Source organism: Hoplias malabaricus, chromosome 3 (genome assembly GCF_029633855.1).
Source record: "Hoplias malabaricus isolate fHopMal1 chromosome 3, fHopMal1.hap1, whole genome shotgun sequence".
NCBI classification, from domain to species: Eukaryota; Metazoa; Chordata; class Actinopteri; order Characiformes; family Erythrinidae; genus Hoplias; species Hoplias malabaricus.
The window spans coordinates 36,032,467-36,058,765 of NC_089802.1; the positions used below are offsets into that span (position 1 = coordinate 36,032,467).

Below are 26,299 nucleotides of genomic sequence, written 5' to 3' on the forward strand. Positions count from 1 at the left end.
TAAACAAACAAATAAATAAAATTAATCTTCTGACTGAAACTTTTTCCACAGATCCCTATAGGTTTTCAGGTAAGAGATGCAGAGGCAGTGTGTACATGCCCTGGGCCCTCAGTGCTTGCTGAACAAGTCACATTAGGATATTTTCACAACATGCAACCCCTAAACAGGCATGAACTTGTAAAAAGGTTTTATTTACACTTTATTTAAATAGCCATTTACCAATGATGTTTTAAGGGAAGAAAATGCAGCTTTTTAATTGTTTGCCTCTATGTGATTTTAAGGCTGTTTTAATCTCTGAAATAAACGTGGCTTGAAAAATAATCAAATGTGTACATATATTTTCAATGTTTTTACTTAATTTCATTATAAAGTATTAAATACAATCTTTGCACTGGATCAATTTCCAGAGAGCCCTTCTTTCATTACTTTTCTCACAGTTGTTATATTTGTAACGTAGGGTCCCTAATTCTGGAAATCATTCATGTGAAGGCTAATTTAATTTGATTTCACGTTTATCTGTGTGTAGGGTTGTACATTTCCTTTCAGTTTTAGGGGACAATAAAGATTAACATTTCTGAGAGCAATTCCTGAGGGGGGCGACAAAGTATTGTAGTTCTAAGACTACAGGTAGTAATTTCAGCCAGTAATTCCAAGAATGCCCTGTATGCGGCGATGTTCACATCACATACAGTCTATGTATCTTACAGAGCAATGCCACAAACAATTTTGCCCCATTCTAAATAAGACAGTACAGAATTACCATAACTATACATTCAACAAATTAATTAAAAAATAAATTTAACAAAAACAACAACAACAACAACAACAACAATAATAATAATAATACACGCATGAAACTCATTTCCAAAACAAACATCGGCTAAACTATTTTCAGCAGGACAAACTTGCCCCATCGTATATCATTTAATAAGTATATATTAACTGTAAAAGAAATTATATTTCGGTAATTACATACCGAGAGAGAGAGAGAGAGAGAGAGAGAGAGAGAGAGAGAGAGAGAGACAGAGAGAGAGAGAACGTAAACAGAAAACGAGCGAGCTGCGGTACCCCGTGTGTCCAGCAGATGGCGCGTGCTCTTTTCCTTATTCAGCCGAAAATACGTCATTGGCGTTTTAAGATGGCGGCCGCTGCACCGGTGTTTAGAATTTTTAAGGGTTTTACGTTAACACTGCTTTTTGAAGCGGCATTGTTTTCGCCAAATACAATGCCTGGTTTATTTAGTCGGTTTGCTGAAGATATGTCAGGATAATAAGCTATAATCGACGATTCAATGGGTTTTATGCGGTTTTCGTTGTGGAAGTGAAAGAGGAACGGTTTGGGTATGGTGAAGAGTTTTGGAGCCTGGTTACGTCCTCTGTCTTTTTACATGTTCCAGACGTCATCCTTATTCTATATCTTTTGAAAAAGTGGATTTAATTAAACTGCGGCCGCTGTCTGGGAGCCATTAGGTAAGTTCTGTTTTTGTTCTCGGCGAAACATGATGTCTTATTAATTTAAATGTTTAGAATCGAATCAGTATTTTGCCAGTGTTACTCATTTGGAAACATTTGGAATAGTATATGATTATTATAGATAGTTGTATTTGTTTAAATGTTTTTTCTAGTAATAAAAATAATAATAGGTATTATGAAACCAAGTTGTAGTCATTATGTAAATGTCATTTACCTCGTATGTATTTACTGATAATACAGTATTTACACATTTTGTAATGCACCTTCACGCGTCAGTACTACCCAGAATATTTAAACTGCCCATAAACACGGTTACCGTAAATTAAATATATTATTCCCCACTGATGTGGAAAGTGTAATGCAATATATCACGTGAATTGATTCCTAGGAAATAGGAGATTGTTTCTAGCCAAAATGTCTTATTCCATTGGCAGAGAGCTAAATTGTATTGTCATGAGGTGATTTGACCAGAAGCAATTTCTTATTTTGTAGAAATCAACTCATTAACAACTAGGTTACTTAATAATTTTGTTTTGGCTTTGTTAAAGCTGTTAAATCAGAACAAGCACTGAATGTGCATAACGAGCATGGATGTTACACTGATACACTGCTGTGTAATGTATTAGTGGAAAACTAAACAACATGGGGTATAATATCTAACAGTAATATTTCAGCTGTGAAATATTTTTTTATTGTTTCTGATTGCTCTATTACACCTCCTCATTATAACAGCTGTTTTATTGTTTTTTTTTTTATTTATGTTTTATTACTTAAATTTCCAAAATTGTTGAAGATGTAGTCTGTGAAAAAATCTGTAGGTATTTTCCAGAAAGATTGAATGATTTGAAGAGTGCATTCTTGCAGATTGTGATAGTAATATATTTAATCTTTCAGTCCTTCTTTATAACAGACCGAATACCATTTAGGAAGGACTTTTTAATCAAATAATTAGTTCTTATTTCTTTTATGTCTGGTACTTGGGGGAATAAATAGTTTAATTTTGGTGCTGTATCTAATGCTTGGTTCAGGTCATTGGGGAATAAAGATTAAAACTGTGATGCTGGTACTTCTGGTAACAATTCGAGTTCAAATTAGAGTATGTTAATCACCCAGAAATTACAGCACTCATCCTCAAGGAAGGCATGGATACAGTGTGATATTTGTGGGTTTACTCGTGTGATTGATTTCTTTTTAGGTCACTAACCTTGCTGTGAAGTACACTTGTACCTGGTCCTGGACCCTGTGTTAGGTTATGACATTCCTTTGATGGACTGCTGGTTCTTTGAGGAGGCTGATGGTGGAGTCGACTGTAGGAGGCAAGAGAGAGAAACGGAGACAGCCCTACACTGCTGATGATCCTATTAAACGAGAGGAAATGGATGGACCGGGCCCTCAGGTTGCAGCTCCAGATGGAAAGAAAGGAAAGGGCTGTCCGACTGGAGAAGAGAAGAGACACAGTCAGGTTTCCAATTATGAGACTTGTGCACAGTCCGAGGATTGTCCAGGTCCATCTTCAGTAAAGCTTCCAAATGGAAATGTAGAATATGTATCTTGTACAGTCTCCAGATTTGATGATCAGCCTAAACCTTGTAGTTCTGAAAATGACAGCTACACTAATGGTGAATTGTCATCCAGCTCTGATTGTGCTCCTAGCATTATGCTCTGTCCTTCACGTCCTTCGAAATTTCGGTTGGATCACAACACTCCGGAAACTGGAGTCATTGTTCAGGACAGAGAATCTAGAATGTCCAAAAAGACCCCATCCAGTCCAGTTCAAAGAGAAGCTGGCAGTGGAGGTCAGGAATTTGAAATGGCTTCCAGAAATGGAACTTCAGAAATTGTTCCAGATAATAAGCACTCAGACTCCTGTCCTGATCCAGATCAACAACAACCCAATGACAACTTGATCTTCATGGACGTGAGCTTGAACTCTAGAAACACCTATGAAATAAGCCGGCGTCAGAGTGCCCCAGATAACATGCCTGGAACCTTGGCTGTGGCAGATTCAGATCTGTCTATGAGACAAATGAAACAAGGCATCTCTGAAATATTTGGCAGGTAGGAGCTCAGCTGACCCTTGTTTTCATCTCTGAAAGTTCATGTATATTGCAACACCTTGGGGTTTCCAGTTTGGGTCCTAGAAGGCCAGACACTGGTACAATATCAGTTTAAACACAGCTAATTTAACTGAGTATTTAGCAGATGTATTTGACAATGGAAATCTCCCAAATGGGCCATCCTTCAAGGAAAGGGAATTAAATCACTTCATACATTTATATTATTATTCATACACTGTATGTCCTAAAGTTTGTAATCGGTGTTTTACAAACAGAATATGTAAAATCTCTTTAGTGAACTAATGATCAGTAGAATGGAGTGCACCTGAGCCTACTGTCAATAATACTTGTAGGCTTTTGGGAATAAAATGCCCTATGGCATGAGAACTGCATTCTTCAGAGTAATGGATGATTTTGATGCCTTTGGGATGTGTTGTAGTCATCTTTGTGATCTGGAACTAATCATCTGACATCAGTACTTGACCTCACTACTATTTATGTGGTTGAATGCTATAAAATCCTACCTAGTGCACTGCAAAAAAAGAGGAAACAAACCCATAATTAATATACTTAAAAAGATATTAAAACAGTTGTTTAAATCAATTCATATTAGTAAATAGTTTCCTCAGTCCTACAATATGTGTTAGTGTTTTCTAACAAATGATCTCATGTTATAGTCATGCATATTTATTGCAGTTAGATGGAAGCTATTGAAGGTACGGCATATTATTTTCAGAAAAAACCTTGTTTCTCCAATCTTTTATGTTGTCTCAGAAAATGCTAGGATTAACAGACCTTAAAAACAAACCTTTTAAAGTGGTGGTGAGGTGGAGCAGGACTTCCATGGAGTTTAAACTGACAAAGACAAATGAGCAGCTGTTTTTAAGCATAAATAAGCAAAAAGGCATTTTAACATTTATGTATTAGGTAAGAGCAGTGTAGAAAAGTCAGAATATTACAAATATAAATGGCATTTTTTAAATTTGTGCGGCGAACATATCTGCACAAAGTCTACAAAGGATGTCACTAATTTTATGATGGGTTTGCATTGGATAAAAATGTCTTTTGTTGGTCAGAGAAAATCAGTGCGGTGGTACATTTTGTTGTCACTGTGGTGTTACCCTCAAGGGCACATATTCTCTACCTTTAATTAGGAGACACCTTCTTCAAACCTGAGTAATTGAGTGGGAGCGGTAGGACAACAGCACCAATATCTGACTTTACCACAATTCTGTGACAGTGAAACCTGGATTTACAAGCTTTATCTCAAGGTTAATTAATGTTAAAGCTACATTAAAGAAGTTTCAGCCTAGAATTAACAATTGAGGCTGCGTCTGAGTCCTGAACAGTAATTGGAAGTTTATTTCAGAGATAGTGGCCTTTTTATATATATATATATATATTATATGTAGGTTGGACTATGAAGGGCTTCATATGCTAATAAGATGAATTCTATAATCAATATGAAATATAAATGTAAACCAGTGTATGGCTGTTATGATCAAATTATTTGGTTTAATTCAGGACCCTAGCTGCAGTCATTTGAACTAGCTGAGGTTTACTTCGTTTCAGCTGGAGCATCCTGACAACAGTGTGTTTAAATACCTTGAAGTAATAATGGCATGCACTAATATTACTGCATTATTTAGGGATTACTAAAATTAGCAATACTATGTAGATGAAGAAGCGCTGTCCTAGTAGTGTTACCCATGTGTTAGCCCAATGATAGATACTGATTGATTATGGTGCCTAGATTTTTAGCTGCTGACCCAGGTGTTACAGTGTAATCTGCTGTATTTAACAATAATTCTCACAAATAAGTTTGACACTAATTCTGACAAAAATCTTGCAGATTTTGAACCCATAATGAGAACATCAGTTTTGTTAGAGTTCAAAAGAAGGGGATTTCATGACTGTTCCTGTGATCCCAACCATGCTTTCTTATCTATCTAAGAGGATAGCATGGTCTATAGTACCAAAAGCTGAACTTGGATCTAGTAGCACCAGCAAAGATCAGAAGCAAGAAAACTATCATTGTTATTTAAACAAGTACTGTCTCTGTGCTATGATATGGACTAAATCCAGACTGGAATTAATTTGATTTCTGTGTAGATATGAACAGAGCTGTTGAGCCACAGCTTTTTCTAAAATCTTAGATATAAATGCCAGGTTAGAAAAAAGCAGGGGCATCTCTAGACTACTTGGGGTACACACTAAGTTCTAATACATAGATGAGAAATGAAGAACAAATTTACTCTGAAGAGTCAATTTAATGTAATTGACACTTTTGGATTGTGTTACGTGCTCTTACAACCATTTTCTGTGGGCAGAGAATATCAGATTTCCTTACTGGTGTAATATTTATTTTTGGATTTATTCACTTTTATAAGTGAACCTAACCTCTCTTATGTAAATGTTTTGTTTTATATGAGCCAACAGACAGGTTGGAGTAAGTAATAGTTTTTTTGTTTGTTTGTTTGTTTTGATTTATTTATTTATTAATGGAAAAGTCCATAAAAATCATAATTTTTGTAGATAGTTGGTATCTGGGGTTCAGTACCTGCCTGATCCTTCTTAAGGTTTGAGATCATGCAGAATAATATTCTAGGCCTGTTTTTCCTGTTTTTGAGGTTTTTAATCAGCAAGACCAGATACTTTGAGCTTGCACTCAAGTGCACCTCTACACTGAATATGTTCTTCCAACCTGGGGTTTAAAATTATTTTTAGTGTTAAGGGGACAATAAACTGTACAATTTATAAAGAGCAATTCCTGAGGGGGATGCCAGATGCTAAACATTTAATTATTTTAAGACTACAGGTAGTATCTTCAACCAGTAATAGCTAAAACCGCCTGCAGATTGCACACTATACATGGGCATAGTGGTGTTATCTCATCCAACCGATTCTTTTAGAAAAACAATAATGAGATTAACAGCAGGACAAAATGCCAATTTAATTAACAGCTATGTGGAGTTTGACAGATGCTCTTGAACTGTGTGCTTAATAGGGGCCTGTTCTCCAGGAGGCAGAAGGAATCCCAGAGTGCGCCTGGCTGGAAGCTTTTTGGGAAAGTGCCGCTGAGAGAAAGTCCTCCAAAAGACTGCAAGACTATCCAGCAGGTCTGACCACACTCAAATTGTAGACCACAGCCAAACTGGAGCACTGAAGTAATCCAGAAGGAATGCAAAACACTTACTCACACCATGCATTAATGTTTTTTTTTTTTTTTTTTCCCCAATCTTGTACATGTTGGATACATTGGTCTTTAGTTTCAGTTTTACATTGGTCTTTAGTTTTCAATTTCAATGAGTTCACATTTGGAATGAGAATAAGTCAGAAAATTATTGTTTGGTGGTTTTCGCCTCTGAAAACAGCTCGGTTCTGTTTTTTTTTTTTTTTTCACTGTGCCTTTGGAAAAATGTTTATTGTAAAGTAAATTTTAATAACTTAAACCAATACTGTAGAATAACAATTTAAAAAAAAAGTGCAGTCCATCTCAGCTGAGAATGGAGCAATACCTGGCTAGGACCTTTCTGTAGACTTAAAGAGCCTATGTTATAGTGATATGCAAAATTTATACAATACAAAATATTTTTTTTCTTCCATTCTGAACTCTCATATTCTCTCTCACTATCAATATAATACACACAGACACACACAGATCAGCCATACCATTATGACCACCTCCTTGTTTGTACACTACTGCTCCTGTACTACTTGTTTCTGCATGGTTTATCACTGTCCATTTTCTGTCCAGTGACTGTATAGGAGCACTTTGTAGTTCTTTGTTGCGCTACATAATTTGTTAGCTCCCTACCTCCTTATTCTTCAATTGTCACAACCCTACAGGACCACCACTGAGCACTTATGGTTTTATTGGGTGGATCATCCTTGGCACTGCATTGACACTGATGTGGTAGTAGTGTGTTAATGTGTGCTGTGCTGGTACAAGTGGATTGGGCACAGCAGTGCTGTCACTGCTGGACTGAGAATAGTCGAAAACCAATGTCCATGTTGTAGTGCAAAATGAACATGGAATTCATAATCCATGACATTCACCAATGTGAAACACTCCACTTTGCACATCATGCGAAGGGTGACTGCTATGTGAAACATCCGTAATGATAGAACATTTAAGTCGTGGTTGAGCACCCAGTGGTCTAAAATCAACTTCAATCTACAGTTCATTTTTGAAAAAGCAAAATAAGCTAACTAAGAACTTCTGATGTTACATCTCTGTGGCCCTCTGTACAGGAGGGATCTGACTTCCTCTGAAAAATTAGAAGACAAATGTGGGTCTTGAAACTTGGTGAACTTCAGACAAGGACTTAAGGGTGGCCAGTCACCCCTGAACATTGAACATTTCCCAGTAAGTCAGATGTAGAATAGAGGGGAGCTTCTTCAGAATGCACCAGCAATGGCCGTTGGAGGACGAGGGCATTTTCCATTTGGAAGAACGCGGGTGCCATCAAAATGACTTTGTTAGCAAATGCTCTCAGTTGACTGTGGTATGGAAGAGATAAGTTTCTGTGGTAATTCAAACAGTGAATAAAAAACTAACAGGCAACTTAAATTTCAGCCATGTACAAACAACTCAAATATACTGCTCCACCTTAAAAGACATGGAGCTTCTGAACATAAACAAACCGGACAGAACTACAGTTCACCACAAATGTAGCCGTTCCCTTTAATGCATGAAATTCATGTTTATTGAGTTTGAATTTTACTCGAATGTTTAGTCCTATAGTTGCTGAGAACAGCTAAGAACCTCTGTCTAAACGTGTCTTAAGGCGTCAGATTTTTTTCATTTGTGTTTTTTGGCTGGTTGTGCCAGCCTGTGTAAGCAATTATAAGTTTTGTTTTTATAGATATTTTCCCAGTGCCGGTGCCAACACCTGTAGCCAGTCCTCACTATCTTTGCTTTAGCACTTATCTTCAGGCGTTTTGTGTTTACACATCCACAATGTTCCTACAGAGCAGATAGGATTTGTTTGTTCTAAATCTGGTTTTTGACCACAGTTCCACATTGCTCCAAGTTAAAAGTGTCAAACTTGGTTTGTCTTCAGAATTTAGTTATATTTGTTGGATTTCATCGTAGGCATTACTACGTCGGTGGCAGGATGACAAGAACCTCTGCCTCCCAATGACAAAATAAACATAGTGTGTTCAAATATTCCACAATATCTGATTTGTGTGCCATGTCTGAACAAGGCCTTAGAGACATTAGGACTCTGCAGGATAAAGAGGTAAGAAGCTTTATTAGCACTGGCCAAATGTTTTCCAGTCCTATTAAGTAATCCTCAAGCCCAGATCTTGGCTGTGAGAGTGGTAGACAAAGACTTAGATGACCATAAACTGAGCTAACCTTATACACTCTCTGAAAAAGACCTTTATATCCCAGTAATCATCTCTCTGCACTTAGCAGTGCAGTTGAAGGGATAATAATAAAAATAAAAACACTCCAGTGTATCTGTAAAGTAAACTGATAAACCATGATTTTTGTTATGTAAACAAAGCATACAAAAATAAAGGATAATACAAATTTACAACAATACATTCAGTAAGAAACCGCATTAAAATATCTTATAAAACAGTCCAAGCATTTATAATTATTTCAAGTAAACTATCACTTAAACACCATCAATTGACATATGTGAAATAACTGGGGACTATTCAATTAAACTTGCAGTTATATTTTCCTTGTAATAAGCATCCTTAATTGTTTTTTTTCATTGGGGCTGTGGTTTCAGCCAGGAATCTATGATCATTTCCTTAGCAATCAGAAGAACTCTCAGTAAAAGTATCTGATTATTAACTACTCGTCTTCTGGTAATGATAGCAGTAAAATAATGTATGGTGGTTCTAATGGAAAGTCTGTATCACAACATTTTCTCATTTTGAATATTTTGCCACTATTTTGACATATATATATATATATATATATATATATATCCTACATGGTACGGCTGCACCTGATGATAAAACATGCACAGAGAGAGAGAGAGAGAATTGTTCGGTGTTTTCAAAGCATGTACATTTGACACAGATGCTACCCAGAATTTCTCCAGAGACACAGTTTCTCTATATTATTTTTAACCTTTTGTTCCTCTTTTTAAGCTTTAAATGAGTACACTCTGTTTTCTTTCTTCCTTCAGGAGAATAACCCAGGCAATCTCACCTCTGTATCAACACCCAATCTCTTAAGTGCAGGGGTAGGCTTCTGTTCCTTTCACACTAACTTTTGTGTTGTGTGTGCGTGTATGTGTGTTCAAGCATGGAGCACTGCAGCATTGCCTTCCATGAATCATTTCTTTTTTGTGATGCCACAAGAAATTTCTGTTTTGGAAAAAAGACAAAACATTTGAATGAAAATATCAAGGCTTAAATTGGATTAAATTGTTTGAATAGTTTGCTGCTTATACAAATGATTTATAATATCACTGAAAATGAAATTTTACAGTCGATACAACACAACTTTTTCCACTTAAATACACCACATTCTGCATACAGAACACAGCCATCAAACTGAAGCAGAAGAGTAGGTCGTTAAAAAGGATGTCTGTTTAACCGTGACAAGAATTTATAAATACAAATATAAAGTATAAAAACGAAACTACCGATTTAGACAATTTGACTGTGGCTAAAAATGAAGTCGATCAGCTGAGGCACATTATCTAAAGTACCTTTTCTTTTTTCTTTTTTATTTTAGAGGAAACTGAATGAATCTGTATAAAATCTAAATGCTTCAGTTATTACACACTTGCATCGTGATCTCAAAGAGACTTAATTATCTGGTTCATAATTCAGATTATGCAAATATTTTCTGTGCTATTTCAGTTTATAAATGAGAGTATGTGTAGTGTCAAGCATACGATTATTTAGACAGACTGATAATTAATTTAAGATTGGTATAATCTTCCATTGTTTGGGAGCCTCTGAGCTTCAAACCCAAAAATTGACTGCATTTTGAGTGACAATTTTTTGTGTATATGTAATTATTGTTACATATAATTTGGTAAGTGTTGTTTTTTGATCATCAAATAGACTTTATCTCATATTAGCACATCTGCTTGTCTTAGTCCATCACCACCTCAGCTCTTTGCTGTTTCTTCACCACACTTTGCTGAATATTGCTTTGAGATGGCATGCTTACATAACAAAACCTCATAAACAATATGGCCAGCTCAGTTGGTTCATTCACTAATGGTGTATGGGTAAGTGGCTGTTCTGCATGGCCACAGGATATTCCTCACTGGGGTTATCATCCATCTACTTATTTAGGACAAACAAACAAAATACTAATCAACCCAGTATTTATTCTCAAAATGTTTATATCATTAACACTTGTTGGTCTGGTTAACCTTGAAAAGAACCGTATTCATAAGTAAAAAAAAAAAAAAGCCACATTCTCATAGAGCTGAGAAGGAGAATGTCTTACATGGTAGATGTGAGACAATGTGAACACCAAAGCATTTGAACCTGCAACAATTTTCTGGGAGAAGTGGTGTATTTTCATAAATGCTCATAGGTGCAACTATTTTTGGCCTTGACTGGATTATGTAAAATAGATAGCAGTTAAGTCTTTTGTTTGTGACTGTAGTGGAATTAGTTCTAATTATCAATCGTTCATTTATTGTCTGAAACCGCTTATCCAATTCAGGGTCGCGTTAGGTCCGGAGACCACCCGGTATCACTGGGCGCAAGGCGGGAACACACCCTGGAGGGGGCGCCGTGCCTTCACATGGCGTCACACTCGCACATTTACTCACACCTGCAGACACAGGGAGAACACACCACACTCCTCATAGACAGTCACCTGGAGGAAACCCACTCAGACACAGGGAGAACACAACACACTCCTCATAGACAGTCACCCGGAGGAAACCCACTCAGACACAGGGAGAACACAACACACTCCTCACAGACAGTCACCCGGAGGAAACCCACGCAGACACAGGGAGAAAACACCACACTCCTCACAGACAGTCACCTGGAGCGGGACTCGAAACGGAAAAATATCCAAGAATTGTTTTTATCAACACAGCTAGTTTATTAAATGTAATAATTCATATTATTCAATATTTATATTAAAAATGGACTACAGCGATACATGAGGGAGGAGAGTGATTAATGACATGAGAGAATTAGTCTAAGATAACTATCATAATTTCTAAAAGGGAACTATATTTTATCCCAGAAATGCACTCAACACCACCCTTTGTGTGATGAAATGAACCATGTGACCTTACGTTCTCCCTGGAGATTGTGTTGGAACAGTGTGAGCAGAGGACTTCACAAATGGAACATGAATGAACGTAGAGCTTTCTAGAGCCATTGGCATGGTCTTGTTGCTGCAGCGATCATCCGCTATTCTTCTTCCCAGGGCTTCTTCCAAGTTGCCTGTGGCATTCTCCATTGCTGGATCTGCGTCTTTTGAATCTCTAATTCTCCATTTTCATTCCATTTCTGAAGTGCTGAACATCCAGGATGGAAGTCCAAGTTTTCCCAGGGAAATCTTTCTTTTCTTTGCCTTGCATCCTCTTACCATATTTCTGCCTTCTTCACTCTTTAGCCAAATGCTTGAGCGCCAGCAGTTTAAGCCAGGTGTGGTTACCAATGGCTTAGAGGAGTGTTAAAGACCTGATTGGTCCTGAGGGATGAGAATCTCTCCCTCATTCTCAAACATAACTGGAGGTTTCCAGAGGTTTTTCAGCCTCGAACTTTCCTGAAGTGATGACATCACAGATTATTTACAACATTTTGACAGGACAAAGGAATTCTTACTGAATTGACAATAATTACAAAATCTTCACATCTCTGAATTCCTTGTCAATTATGACCAAGTAATGTTTATCATATAATTGGCCTATGCACATGTTTTTCACATCGAGTGTAGTTATTTCAAGATTACCTAGAACAAACTGATTAAATTTGAGAAAGATTCATTAGGATGCAACATAAAAGATTGCATGTTAACACAAAGTAATATAATTCAGACTACGGCTAATGTTTTACACAATTTTTAATTAAATGGCACACACGTAATATCTAGAATATAACAGACAGCTGCCATGTGGAGATGCTGGAGATTCAAGATAAAAATGGCATTTGAATCACATAATTATAATTCTTAGAATGAATTTTGCACAATCAAATACTTTTTTCAGATTTTAGGCATAACTTGAGGAGTCTTAGCTAATAACTAAGGAGAAGGGACAAAACTGGGGAAAATGATTAAAATAAATAAAATTTTGGCTCACATACTCATCTCTGTGATCATCCAGCTCTTGTGAACCATGTTTTTTTTCTGTAGGTGTGGCAACTGAACTTGTTTTCCTTTTATTTTTTTCCTATATGCTTGCATTCACCATATATTCTTCCTAAATCCATTACAATCACTTTACCTCTCACTATTAGTTCCATGTTTCCAATGCTTTTTCCATTGCTAAAAATATAGTTGAAGTTACACACGTTAAATGGCTTCATTACTTTGTTTATCTTCAGGAATATGAGACCAAAAGAGGTCAAAGCCCATCACAGACTTCTCAAGGACGAAGGAAAAACCTGGAGTTTGAGCCTCTGTCCACTACTGCACTCATATTAGAGGACAGACCATCGTGAGTATTATATTTTAGTACTAATATTACACACTGGCCTCTAATGATGTAATACATTTTTAATGCTACACAAACTTTTGCAATTTCATTTGGAATCAATAAATTATCCTTAAAACTAAAAACAGTTGTAACATTCTCTATTCTTGCATTCTAGGAGGCTATTATACTAATCCTGAATATTTCAGTGTAGTTCTCTAACTTATTTGTTGGTTTTATATAAATGTTTAATATTTAATAAGCATGTGTATGTGTGACATTTGGAACTAGGGTTTGGGTGGTGAGCCATCCCAGTGAACAATATACTTGGGTGTACAAAATATATTATTTAACAGAATAACCTATTTTCTCCAAGTCCAGTATAAACTGTCAAAATTTAATACTGGCTGGGATATTTGTTTCATCTATCGAGATTTGATTGGATGGTTATAAAAAGTGCAGTTCAAAAGTGTAATAGTTTTTTTTTTTGTTCACAACGTAGTATCAAACATTGAACTGAACTTTAAAGTTCAGCTGAATTTTTTTTTATTATTTATTTATTTTTTTTTTTACTTTTTACAATCCTTCACTGGAAGTCTGGTTAATGGTTTACACTACTCACTTTGGGGGGAAAACAAAAAACACAAACCACTGGAACTACAGGAATATTTTTTTTAGTTGTAATGTTTGTTTGCATTTTTGTTGTCGTCATATCTGTACGTGCTGTTACTAATGGTTATATCTCCAGGGCTATCACATTATGAGTGGATACAGCAGAAACAGTCAAATGCACATCCCATTCTTAAGCAAATTATTCAATAAAAAATCCAATTGGTCTCTTTTTGTAACATAGTTTTCAAGATAAATGTTTAAAGAAAAAATAGCCATAAAAATTTTACCCATAATGCTTACAGGACTATGGCTGCTTGCACCAATGCTCATGTAATGTCTGTGTTCTTTGCTTCTGTCGTCATATATGCATGCTGCAGGTTTATTTCCATGAAATTGCACATTTGGATAAATAAAATATGACACCGTTATTCCATTTCTGTTTTTTTGATTTGTGATCAGTTAGTGAAACTCTTAGGCAAAGCCCTTTCTTATTTTTCCCCAAACAATAATAAAACACAATGAAGAATGCTCAGTTTTTTTCTGTTTTTTTTTTTTTTTTTTTTTTAAATAATGGTTTTGAAAAAAAAAAGAATGACTAAAGGTACACAGACCCAAAAATAATGCAAAATAAAAGACAATGACCTTGTTATATTAATTAATTTTTAAAAACGTAATTAGTTTATGTACTGTCTAGTTCTGTCTCCTGTCAGATGTGTGTCACTCACTCAGTATTTTTAATGTCTCCCTGAAAATTAACATGTTTTCAAAGTTAAAATGAATTGTCTTTTCTACCTTTTTAATACTTGTGTTTTTCTTTGTATTCTCAGTAACCTTCCTGCGAAGCCTGAGGAAGAAGCCCAGCGCCACAGACAGGAATATGATGAGATGGTAACTGAGGCCAAGAAGAGAGGTAGAGACTGGACACTCATGTCTCAAAGCTCATGTCTGTGTGGTTTGTGAGATTTCCCCCATGACCTTTTTTTGTGAAGCTCTGGCATCATGTCCTAAACTTTCAGTTAAAAGACTTAATGGACTGTAATTAAAATGCTCTTAGATCTTTAATCTAAACAATATAAATCATTTAATTTTTAAAGCACAGAAGATTGCCATTTACATGCAACATTAAACCAATTAAAATAAACAAATAAATAGAAGCACTGTGCAGTTTTACAATTACAGACTGTAGTCTATCTGTTTCTCTGAATATTTTGTTTACCCCCTTTTATCCTGTTCTTCAATGGTCAGGACCCCACAGGACCACCACAGAGCAGATTTGGGTGGTGATTCATTTTCAGCTCTGCAGTGAGACTGACATGATTTCTGTGTGTTAGTGTGTGTGCTGCTGGAGTTTTTAAATTCCCCTGTGTTACTGCTGAACTGAGAATAGTCCACCAACCAAAAACGGCAGCATCCTGTGTCACTGATGTAGGACTAGAGGACGACAGACACACACTGTGCAGCTACTGTCTCTGACTTTACATCTACAAAGTGAACCAACAAGATAGGTGTGTCTAACAGAGTTGAAAGAAGAGAATGAGCCACCACCTACATCATACCTGCTCTTTGGGGGTCCTGACCATTGAAGAACAAGGTGAAAGGGGGCTAAAAATGTATGCAGAGCAGCAGATGGACTACAGTCTGTAATTGTACAACTACACAGTTCTTCTGTATTGTTAGTGGAACTGAGAGAATGGACAGTGAGTGTAGATACAAAGGGGTAGTCATAATATTTTGACTTGACAGTCTGTATATAATTTAATTATATAACTATATTTACATTATTGTTAGCATTTCTATTTTCTTGGGAAAGTGTTTTAGATTGTACTGTGCTTCAGCATTTTTGAGACTGGTAACTGCCTGCTGTTTTTTTTTTTTAATCCCCCCTCTAGAGCTGAAGGAGGCTCAGAAGAAGAAGCAACAGATGAAGGAGCGCTTCAAACAAGAGGAGAGTATCTCTAATGCCATGGTCATCTGGAACACAGAAATCCTGCCCAACTGGGATAACGTGTGAGTATCACTCATTCCCCAAAATACTTTTGAAATCTGAACTCACCAGTGTGAGAATTAAAATACTGCCAAACAAAACTGGTTCTTTGTGTGGCAGTGGTCAAGATAAACATTTCTCAGACAGGAGTCTCAGATTGTGAAAAAGTTGCTGCTATGTTGCTCACATTAAATCAAATGAGGTCTGTTTAGCATTGGCAAAAGACAGGTTTGTTTTGTGTGGTAGTGGTCAGGATAAAGCTGTCTCACAGATATCTCAGATGATGAGAGTTGCTGCTACAACACTCTCAAAATCAGAATACATCCTGTTTAACTGGATTTAAAATAGGATTAGTCCTGTTTCAATATGCTATATCTGATATTCTGCCAATAAATGTCACATAAGAGAACCAGCATCTCAGACCAACGAGGTTGTTAACTAGCTCAGTAGTTGCGTCAGGTGTATTGGGAGCAGAGGAATCTCTAAAATGTGCAGAGCATTGGTTCACCAGGACCACTGTGAGAACCACTGGGAGAATAACATGCTTTGTATTCATCCATGCACTTCTCTTCAGCCATGCCACTCCCTCTTGCTGAGCAGATGAGCACAAAGGAGCTCATAATATTCACAACAAATCATCCCTACTCCAGTCATTCACTTGTAAAAACATTATTTAGCCATCAAGTTACTTACACACTGAAGAGAAGGATCGCCAGTTCAGAATCATGCTGGAGGCCTTCTGGGGCTCTTTGGGTTCTTTCACACCTACTTTGTTTGGACCAAGAGATGTCTCAGTCAAGATCATACTGAACCATGTGTTACATGGCCTCATAGACTTCACTGTAATTTCGGCTTTTGCTAAATGTTCTTCTGATTTAATATGCTATAAAACAAACAATTTTTCAATTGACAAAATGTCCTTAGTGGCACGGTGGCGCAGCAGGTAGTTACGCAGTCACACAGCTCCAGGGACCTGGAGGTTGTGGGTTCATGTCCCGCTCCGGGTGACTGTCTGTGAGGAGTGTGGTGTGTTCTCCCTGTGTCTGCGTGGGTTTCCTCCGGGTGACTGTCTGTGAGGAGTACGGTGCGTTCTCCCTGTGTCTGCGTGGGTTTCCACCGGGTGATTGTCTGTGAAGAGTGTGGTGTGTTCTCCTTGTGTCTGCGTGGGTTTCCTCCGGGTAACTGTCTGTGAGGAGTGTGGTGCGTTCTCCCTGTGTCTGCGTGGGTTTCCTCCGGGTGACTGTCTGTGAGGAGTTGGTATGTTCTCCTCGTGTCTGCGTGGGTTTCCTCCGGGTGCTCCGGTTTCCTCCCACAGTCCAAAAACACACGTTGGTAGGTGGATTGGTGACTCAAAAGTGTCTGTAGATGTGAATGTGTGAGTGTGTTTTGCCCTGTGAAGGACTGGCGCCCCCTCCATGGTGTATTCCCGCCTTGCGCCCAATGATTCCAGGTAGGCTCTGGACCCACCGCGACCCTGAACTGGATAAGCGCTTACAGATAATGAATGAATGAAAATGTTATTACCTCATGTCATAAATGATCATAAATGTCATAAAGTAATGTCATTGGTAAATCAATGTGGGAACTAAGCCCTTGGCTAAAAATGGTGTTTTATTTTTTTTAAAACAAGTATTTTTAACGCTACCGGTTCATCTTTTTTATCATATATCTGACTTATCATATAATTTCATATGGTTTATGCCATAACATCGTAGTCCATTTATAGTATTGAATTTTCATTTTAAAAAAATTATACGTTTTATGCAAATTTAGAGTTTTCATATCCACTGATGTCCTTAGATTAGCCTTATCCTGCACATGAAGGATTTTTGTAATGCAGTTTAACATTTTATTTGTCTCATTTAAATGTGTTAATCTCCCTCCTGTTTTCCCCTTACAAGGCGTGGTACTCGCAGGGTTAGAGATCTGTGGTGGCAAGGCCTTCCTCCAAATGTCCGTGGAAAAGTGTGGAGTCTAGCCATAGGAAACGAGCTCAACATTACTTTGGGTATTATTTGTTTCATTATTGTTTTTGTAAAATGTTGTTTTCATAGCTTAAAGTTATTAGTTGACAAACCACAAACATGTTCGGAATTAAACAAATCATTAGTTTGTATAGTTATTGCAGTCATTATTTTGTCAGTCTGCAATGAGATTTAAGTCCAGTTTTTTAAATATGAAAAATCCAACCAGCTGTAATTATTTATTGTCTGTCTCCCTGTTGTTCTGTTGTAACATCTCTCTCTCTCTTTCTCTCTGTAGAGTTGTATGAGATCTTTCTTTCCCGGGCAAAAGAGCGCTGGAAGACTTTCAGAGAGACGGGCTGTGAGATTGAGGCCGAGGGTGCGTGTCAACACAATTATTACTGCTGCTTTACAGTGCTATTGCTGTACAATTTTCATTTCAGTGTTCATTTATATCTGAGGAGACATGTGGCAGGAGTTGTTCTTAGCTTTATGAATATAAGAAGAGAGTTTTGCCATGCAGTGGTCAATCAGTGCAATGAATGACAAAGCCTTAAAGGCAAATTTAACGATTATATTCAAAAAACATAGTGACTCGGTCAGATATGCTGTTTCAAATTATTTAGGTAGGATCCAGCACTAAATTTGGGAGACTGCTAACTTCATCAAAGTAAAGGCATATTGAAAATTCTACAAATCTAAACAACTCAAGTTACAAACGAGTTTCATTGGTAATTCAAAGGGTGAATAAAAATGTATGTAAACTTCAGCCATGTACAAACAGTCGCTTTTCTCCTCAAACATACCGTTCCACCTTAAAAGTCGCTGAGCTTCTGAACATCAGCAAACCAGAGAGAACTACAGTTCTCTACAATTGTAGACGTGGGCTTTAATGTGATAAAATGGACTATAATATCTGTCTAAAAGTGAAATAATATATAATAAAAAACTCTAATACCACAGGAGACAGTGGAGCATCAATAGCAGACAGAGAATCTAGCCTGGACCTGATCAAACTGGACATTTCCCGCACCTTTCCCTCTCTCTTCATTTTTCAGAAGGTACATACATTTTGCATGTGTATTCTACTATGAAATATCAAATTTGCCAAATACAGTTAACTTTGCTAAAGGATATCATAATCTAATCATAAATGATAATCATAAATTCTAAACACACTAATGAAAAATACATTTGTTTGATCTTTGCGAGTGAAATACAGTAGCCTTAAATAGGTGAATTTCTCTAAAATTGGCTTACTTCCAACAGTTTAATTTCTAATTTAAACATTTTAATTAGAAGACAACAAGACAAAGTTTACACTGATAACACATTTAACACAAATATCAGTCTATATAATGATTGCAAGCCATGTGGTTATATGTTGTGTGTCAGGGAGGACCGTATCATGAACTTCTTCATAGCGTGCTCGGGGCCTACACTTGTTATCGGCCAGATGTGGGATATGTGAGTATTCTTTGTCTAGGTCATTTGCCTAAATATAGTAGAATAAACACAATGGAAAAGTAATACACACACACACTGCTGACTGGACAAGAGTTGTATCAGTCGTATATATGGTTGTTTAAAGGAACACTAAGTGATATTTTTACCTTTTAAATGAAATCCTCAAAGTCATTGTGATGCTTCACTGACCTGTAATAGAGAGAATAGAGCTGCTGCTGTTGCTACTCTAGGCTCAGAAACTGCACTATGTAACCTTTGGAGCAGTGCAGGAAACCACTGCTTCTCCATTGATTTGTATTACAGTGCTGTAAAAATTATTTACACTAGGGTGAGCTCCAAAAAACAAAATTTACTTCTGTTTTACTTTTGTTACTACTACAACTGTCAACTCCTACAACTGATTGCTATTCTAGGTTTAGACACTTCCAACCCCAAGTTATTCCAAGTAACCTTGGAATTACATGAGGAAAATAATGTAAACGCTAGGGTTAATTCACTGTAATGTAATCCACTCCACTGATTTTAGGTCCAGGGCATGTCCTTTATAGCAGCAGTGTTGATCCTGAATCTGGAGGAAGCTGATGCCTTCATTGCCTTTGCCAACCTCCTCAACAAACCATGCCAGATATCTTTCTTCAGAGTGGACCATGAACTGGTATGAGCTATAGAACACCCCTTTTTTTATTTACCTTTTTGGATTTGACAGCTGTTCTTCTCTTTAGTACACTATTGTATTCTTCTCTACAGATGCAAAAGTACTTTGCAGCATTTGAGGTGTTTTTTGAAGAAAACCTCCCAAAACTTTTCAGTCACTTCCAGAGCTACAGCCTCAGCCCAGACCTGTATCTGATTGACTGGTAAGTGATACATTTTTTATGAAGGTTTTAGTCTGTTGTGTTTTGTTTGTAAACTTGTGTGTGTGTGAGAAGTTTGTTGACTTCAAATTTGCTAAATTTCCTCACTCAGAAGAGAACATTTATAAGCTTTAAAATATATACAATGTGAAAGTTTTGCAAGAAAAGGAAATGCCATGAAATAAGAGTGAATTAGCAGTGTAATAAGTGTTTGTATTAATGTAAATGTAAAGAAAGTAACGTTATTCACTTTTATGCTGCATCTTTTTGTGCATTATTGATTTTCAAAATGTAAATTAAAACAAAATGCAATGTTGTGCAAATGATTTATACCATAGGTTTCATTGAAAATACTACGCAATAAAAAGACAACTTTTAGTTGAAACTGAGAAAGTTTTAATTAATTTTTTTTTTTTGCCCATTTAGGGTTTGATGCGTGCAACATCTTCCATATGTTCACCAGTGTGTTTATTTCGATGTGTACATTTAAATAAACAAACAAATAAATACATAACAATTCTCAGTTTCAAAATCTAAAATATCGTCTTTGTATGATTTTTCAATTAAATATAATCATATTAAATGATTTGCACATTATTTAATTCTGACTTATTTACATTTTGCATAGCAACGTAACTTCTCTGGAAATGGGTTTTTTATTTTAGAAGAGTAAAAATTATAAAGAATCAGTCACAAATTACTGCCATTGAGAGAGAGGATTTAAACAGAAGATCATATTTGTAGTTTGAGTCCGTTTTGCACATGTGCACAGACTCTTAATGTTGGCAAAATACAGCTGCATTTTCACTGTTGTAGGAAGTCTATATAGGAATTTGAAAAAAGTTGCTGCTTCCTGTTTTTCTTCATCTGTAACATCTCTGTAAACCTGTTAGCTGATGGGCCTTATCAGAGTATATCTTCTGCTTCTTGTTTGGTATTAAAAATATCTTTTTGCAACTTTTATAGGGATTTACCTTGTCCTGCAGTGTTATATGAGGGAGATAAGTTTTCTGCATATGGAAATGAATAAATAAAATGTGTCTGTGTGTGTGTGTGTGTGTGTGTGTGTAGGATCTTCACACTTTACAGTAAATCTTTACCACTGGACATTGCGTGTCGTGTGTGGGATGTATTCTGTCGGGATGGAGAGGAGTTCCTGTTCCGGACCGGGCTGGGAATTTTGCGTCTGTATGAGGAGGTTCTGCTGAGGATGGACTTCATTCTCATCGCTCAGTTCCTCACTCGCCTTCCCGATGATGTCTCTGTGGACAAGCTCTTTAATTGCATCTCCTGCACACAGATGACCAGTGGAAACCGCAAGTGGACACAGGTTTGTTCTTCAGTCAGCTTCACAGGGCATATTACCAGGATATTCCAGGTAGCTCAACAAAATATAAAATTCTAAATCTAAATTTTTCTTTCTTACCACAAACATGGAAACAGATCTTTCTGGTCCTCAGTCACACAGAGCTTCACAGCAGGAAATACTAAGGTCTTTTACCTGCTTCCTCCAAGGTAAAGCTTGGATGGTTACTGGAATGGGTGTTGGTGGGGCAAACTGTGGTTTGTGTTGATCCAAATTTCCAAGTGCAGTAGCGGGGAGACACTAATGAACATCTGGCGCCATTGTATGGGATCACACCTAAACTCAGGCTCTGATTCTATGAAAGCATTTGAGATCCCAGGATATCTCCTCAAAAAACCTAGTGACATCCTAGAAACCACTTGAGATACCATAGCAATTGCCTTGAAACTACATAACAACCATGATACCATAGCAAGTGCCTAGTGATAAAATAGCAACCACTTTGAATACAATAGCAATCACCCAGCCACATCATATAAACCACCTAGCAATCACAACCTTAGCAAGCACTTGGGAACACATAGAACTGGCAAGCTACATCATAGCAACTGCCTAAAAACCACAGAGCAACAACTTTGCAGCCATCAGGGATAGCCAGCAACTGCCTAGCAACACCTTAGCCATAAAGTGAAAACACTTGAAATACTATAGCAACCGCCGAAGCAACAACTCAGCAACCACTTGGTAAACTACAGCAAATGCTTATATCTACCTGCTATACTGTAGCAACTGCGTAGCGACCCTATTGGAACCACCTGGAATACCATAGCAGCCACTTAGCATCACATTAGCAGCCACTTAGCAACTGCTAAGTTAGAATGTAGCAATCACCTGGGATAACATAGCCACTGCCTAGCGACCACTAAGCAACAACTCAGCAACCACTTGGTAAACTACAGCAACCACTTATAACTACCTGGTATACTGTAGCAACTGCCAAGCAACCCTTTTGGAACCACCTGGGGTATCATAGGAACTGCCTAGCAATACATTTTGAACCACCGGGAATACCATAGCAACCACTTAGCATCACATTAGCAACCACTTTGCAACTGCTAAGTTAAAACTTAGCAATCACCTGGGATAACATAGCAACTGTCTACCAACCTATTTCAACCACTAGCAATTACTTATTTTATTTTTTGCTTTGCAAACACTGGAGTTTCCTTCAGGAAATGCATAGTTTATTTTCATGTACTATATTTGAATGTTTACTTCTAAGACTTGTTTTGACTGGTACATACTCTGTTTCCAAAATAGAATTTATTGTAAAATGCAATAAATTTAGAATCTGTGATTTGTCAGTTCTCTTGAACATTTACTTAAGAGGAATTTTTTCCAAGTCTTGCTAGATACAGGATTCCAGCTGCTCAACAATGTGTGGATGCCAATATCTGACTTTTCTTTTCATAATATGCCATAAAAGACAGTTCTGGAAAGCATGCTGAAGAGTCAAGCATACCCAGTCTGAATCTTAGCAGCCATGCTATAGAAGCATGTGCACAATAGGGCTGGGGTTTTCTTACTGAAATAACCATTGACACAGCAGGTAAAATTAACCCAAATACGACATTTTTGACACAGATTTGTCGTTTGTGTGGCTGTGTGAACAGCACAAATCTCATTGAATCTGACTTTTAAAATCAGATTTGGGCCAGTTTCACTTTCAGTGCTGCACAGTCCAGTCCGATTCCTTCATTTCAAAAACAGAAGTGCTTTGTATGAAACTGACAGACATTTCCACAGTCCTTTTGAGCATGCAGGTCAGTTTGAGCATGATCTCTCAGACATAGGTCACAATATATAGAAAATGTGAACAGCAGAAAATAATAAATCAGATTTGATCACAAAATCAGATTTTAGCCGCTTTTCCCTGCTGTGTGAATGTAGCCAGTCACAGTGATGTCAGCATGTGTTTCTAAAATCCCATTACACACCTCTACATCGGTGGTATCTTAACACATAGAGATGAGAAAAAAGAAATATTCTTTTAGAACTGTTTGAGAGTTTGGCACCATGTTGTGATCCATGACACATCTTTGCTTGCACCTTTTATATTCCCTTGTTTTTTATGTAATATTCGGAAACAGGTTTTCTTGATTATTTTATATATATATATATTTTCACACATTTTTATTGCGTTTTACAAAATGTCACAACTTTTTTTTTCATAAATGTAGAGGTTAATTTATTTTGTCTAAAAATATGCCTGTTTGTTATATACATGTATAACACAACTTTTTAAAATTATTTTGTCATTAATTTATTCGCTGAATTGTCTTTTTTTTTTTTTTTTTTTTTAGGTATTTAGTGCACTAATGAAGGACAAAGAAATGGAAAAAGGCAGCAGCCCTTGCTTGAAAAGCTCGACTCGTTCTCTCTGACCTTTTTATTATATTTCTTCTTTAAATATTTTAAATGAGACTAGTGCTGGGTTTTGAATGAAATTTGTCATTTTGTGGACTGAATTTAAAATGGGAACTGACATTTTTCTCTGAAACTATTGGCAGTATTACAGAAGGAAACAGAAGTAAATCTGTGGTAAATGATGGCCTTTACACCAGCATTTTTTTTTCAGCTTAATCTCTTTAACATATCGTCACTCTCCAATTAAAAACATATATCTCCCAAAATAGTAAATTTACAGGAGGAGGAAAATACCTTCTTAACTTGCAATAGAAGTAAATGTAAAAGGATTTTATTCCACACAATGTGTAGGAGAGCTGCTGTGTTCAAAAGATTAAGTAAACCAAAAATTCACAAAACTGGAGATTCCTATTTTTGTTTGGACTTTGGCAATTTGGTTGATCACCAGAGGGAAAAAATGTAGAAACGTTTCTCTGTGTTTAGAAAGAAAACATAAACTTTTCCCAGTTGCTGCTGTTGCAATTGTGTTTTAAATGTGGGCTGGTGTTTTTACTGTTTTCCTGAGTGAAGGGTAATTATCTCTATTGGTATAAGAGTATAAGTGAGTAACACAATATTATTCTAGAAATGCAATTCAACTGTTAGTGAAAACAGATCTTAGAACAGAGGTATTCAAACTTATTTTCTCTGGAGGCTCATCATAAGGTTTTTTGAGATCTTGGGCCCCTGGCAACCACAACTGAAATAAACCTGTCAATATGCCAATTACAGCAGCAGTTGTATAACGAAATTGAGATAAATCAATCCATCTGTCCAGAAAATATATATTGTCTATTATTAGCTGGCCAACAAAACACAATAAAATTAAAAGCAGCACATGATAAGTGCTTCTATTTTCTGCACAAATGCAAACAGACACCCCACTCTCTGCAATACCCCAATGTTTGAATACCTCCGTCTTAGGTTCTTGGTGCACAGTGCATACAAACCTGTGGCAAAAGAAGAGTCAAATGTTTCACCAGCATTCTAATGTACTGTACACATCAGCAGCAGGTTATTTTCATTTTGGAGCATTAGTTGTTTAGAAATATTACATAATTAAAGCTGGTGCATTAGGCCGCTATTTAAATCTTAAAGAAGTTATCAACAGCTGCACAGCAGCTTTCTTTTGTCTTTTAATGTTAATTAATTTAATTAATTTACTTGAAACTGTGATGCTCATGAAGTATATTAGCTCTTAATTCAAACTTAGTCTTAACTTAGGGCATGATTCTGAAAAAAGAAGGTAAAAATATTATTGTGCATTATTGTACAGAAATATTTTTGTAAACTTACCTATTTTTGTCTTTAATGTGCAATTAACCTGACAGCAGTCTGTATTACACTTTGTATTCGAGTGAGAATTATTCACTTTTTATTTGAGTTAAGAGTTTTTTCTTTTGCATGCTGCAGTAGTGGATTTTTCATTAAAATAAATGTAAAATATCCATAAATGTAAATAAATATTCCTGTGTTTTTAACCTCTATCTGCGGCATCTGAATAAAAAAAATAGACATAGACAGTAAGTCACAAACAGAGCATTTGTTTATCGTTTGTTGTTTTATAATATATTAGTAATTTTATGCTACTGACAATGACAGTGTTAGTTTACGTAATATTGATTTATGAAACTAAAAGTGCATTTCCCATGTTCAATGAGGTAATGGATACTTTTTTTCTGTTTTATTTTATTTAACCTCTGTTCCTTTAAATTGGACAAACACATTTGTTAAATGAAAAATCACTTTTAATGTAATAGTGGCACACTATTCTGTCTAATTTGATTTGTTCTCTGTCCAATGTTTGACCAAATTTTTTGTTTGTTTTTTGTGGAACTGAACTTTCACTCCGGGGGGGAAATGGAAAGTGTTGCATTGTTGAGAAATGATTAAAAAAAAAAATATATATATATATATATATATATATATATAGGCTGTATGAAATTCTGAACTTCTTTTCTACTCACTCCATTTCTTTTATTGTAAAGTTTTCATACCTGGAGGCAAGGAGAAACTGTAAATATGTGTGAAATACCACTAATATGAATACATGTAAATAAACAAGAAAATGGACATCTGCCCTTTTTATATAAATTGTTTATTTATGGTATAATTAGATAAAATGTAAGTTTTATATATATATATATATATATATATATATATACACACTGCTGTATAGATTTTATTTTAAAGGCAAACTAATGTGACAAGGTGACTGATGGTCATATTTGGTATTAAATGTTCTGTACTAATTTCTGAAACACTGCACATTATTTCACTAGCAAATTGGAACATGGTTTAAATGAGTGAGGAAAAAAAGTGCTTGGATAATTGAGAAATATTGTGTATATATAATAAAGTGCTGCACAATTTCATATACCATGAAAGAAAAAATACCACACCCTTAAATAATTTTGATGAGAGACAGGTTTCTGAGCTGGTGGCTTATTTAGCCACAGGAACCTTTATTTTATTTATTCTACCATATGTAAATTTCAGTCTCAGTCATACGCAAAAATATTGT

At 36.3% G+C, this 26,299-nt stretch overlaps 1 protein-coding gene across 2 annotated transcripts; it reads left to right on the forward strand.

Moving 5' to 3' along the window:
* The first annotated feature begins 1,144 nt into the window (after positions 1-1,144).
* Positions 1,145-25,854, forward strand: tbc1d12b (TBC1 domain family, member 12b). Of its 2 annotated transcripts, XM_066665725.1 has the most exons (15): positions 1,145-1,469; positions 2,668-3,530; positions 6,537-6,648; positions 9,685-9,741; positions 13,034-13,146; positions 14,562-14,644; positions 15,624-15,741; positions 17,620-17,726; positions 17,981-18,061; positions 18,646-18,743; positions 19,078-19,149; positions 19,676-19,804; positions 19,897-20,006; positions 21,075-21,333; positions 23,673-25,854. In XM_066665725.1, exons 2-15 carry the CDS (start codon positions 2,767-2,769, stop codon positions 23,751-23,753), a joined length of 2,184 nt encoding a protein of 727 aa, XP_066521822.1. In that variant the 5' UTR covers positions 1,145-1,469; positions 2,668-2,766; the 3' UTR covers positions 23,754-25,854. The 2 variants fall into 2 exon arrangements, with proteins under 2 accessions (XP_066521822.1, XP_066521823.1); XM_066665726.1 differs by lacking the exon at positions 9,685-9,741.
* The last annotated feature ends 445 nt before the right edge of the window (positions 25,855-26,299 follow it).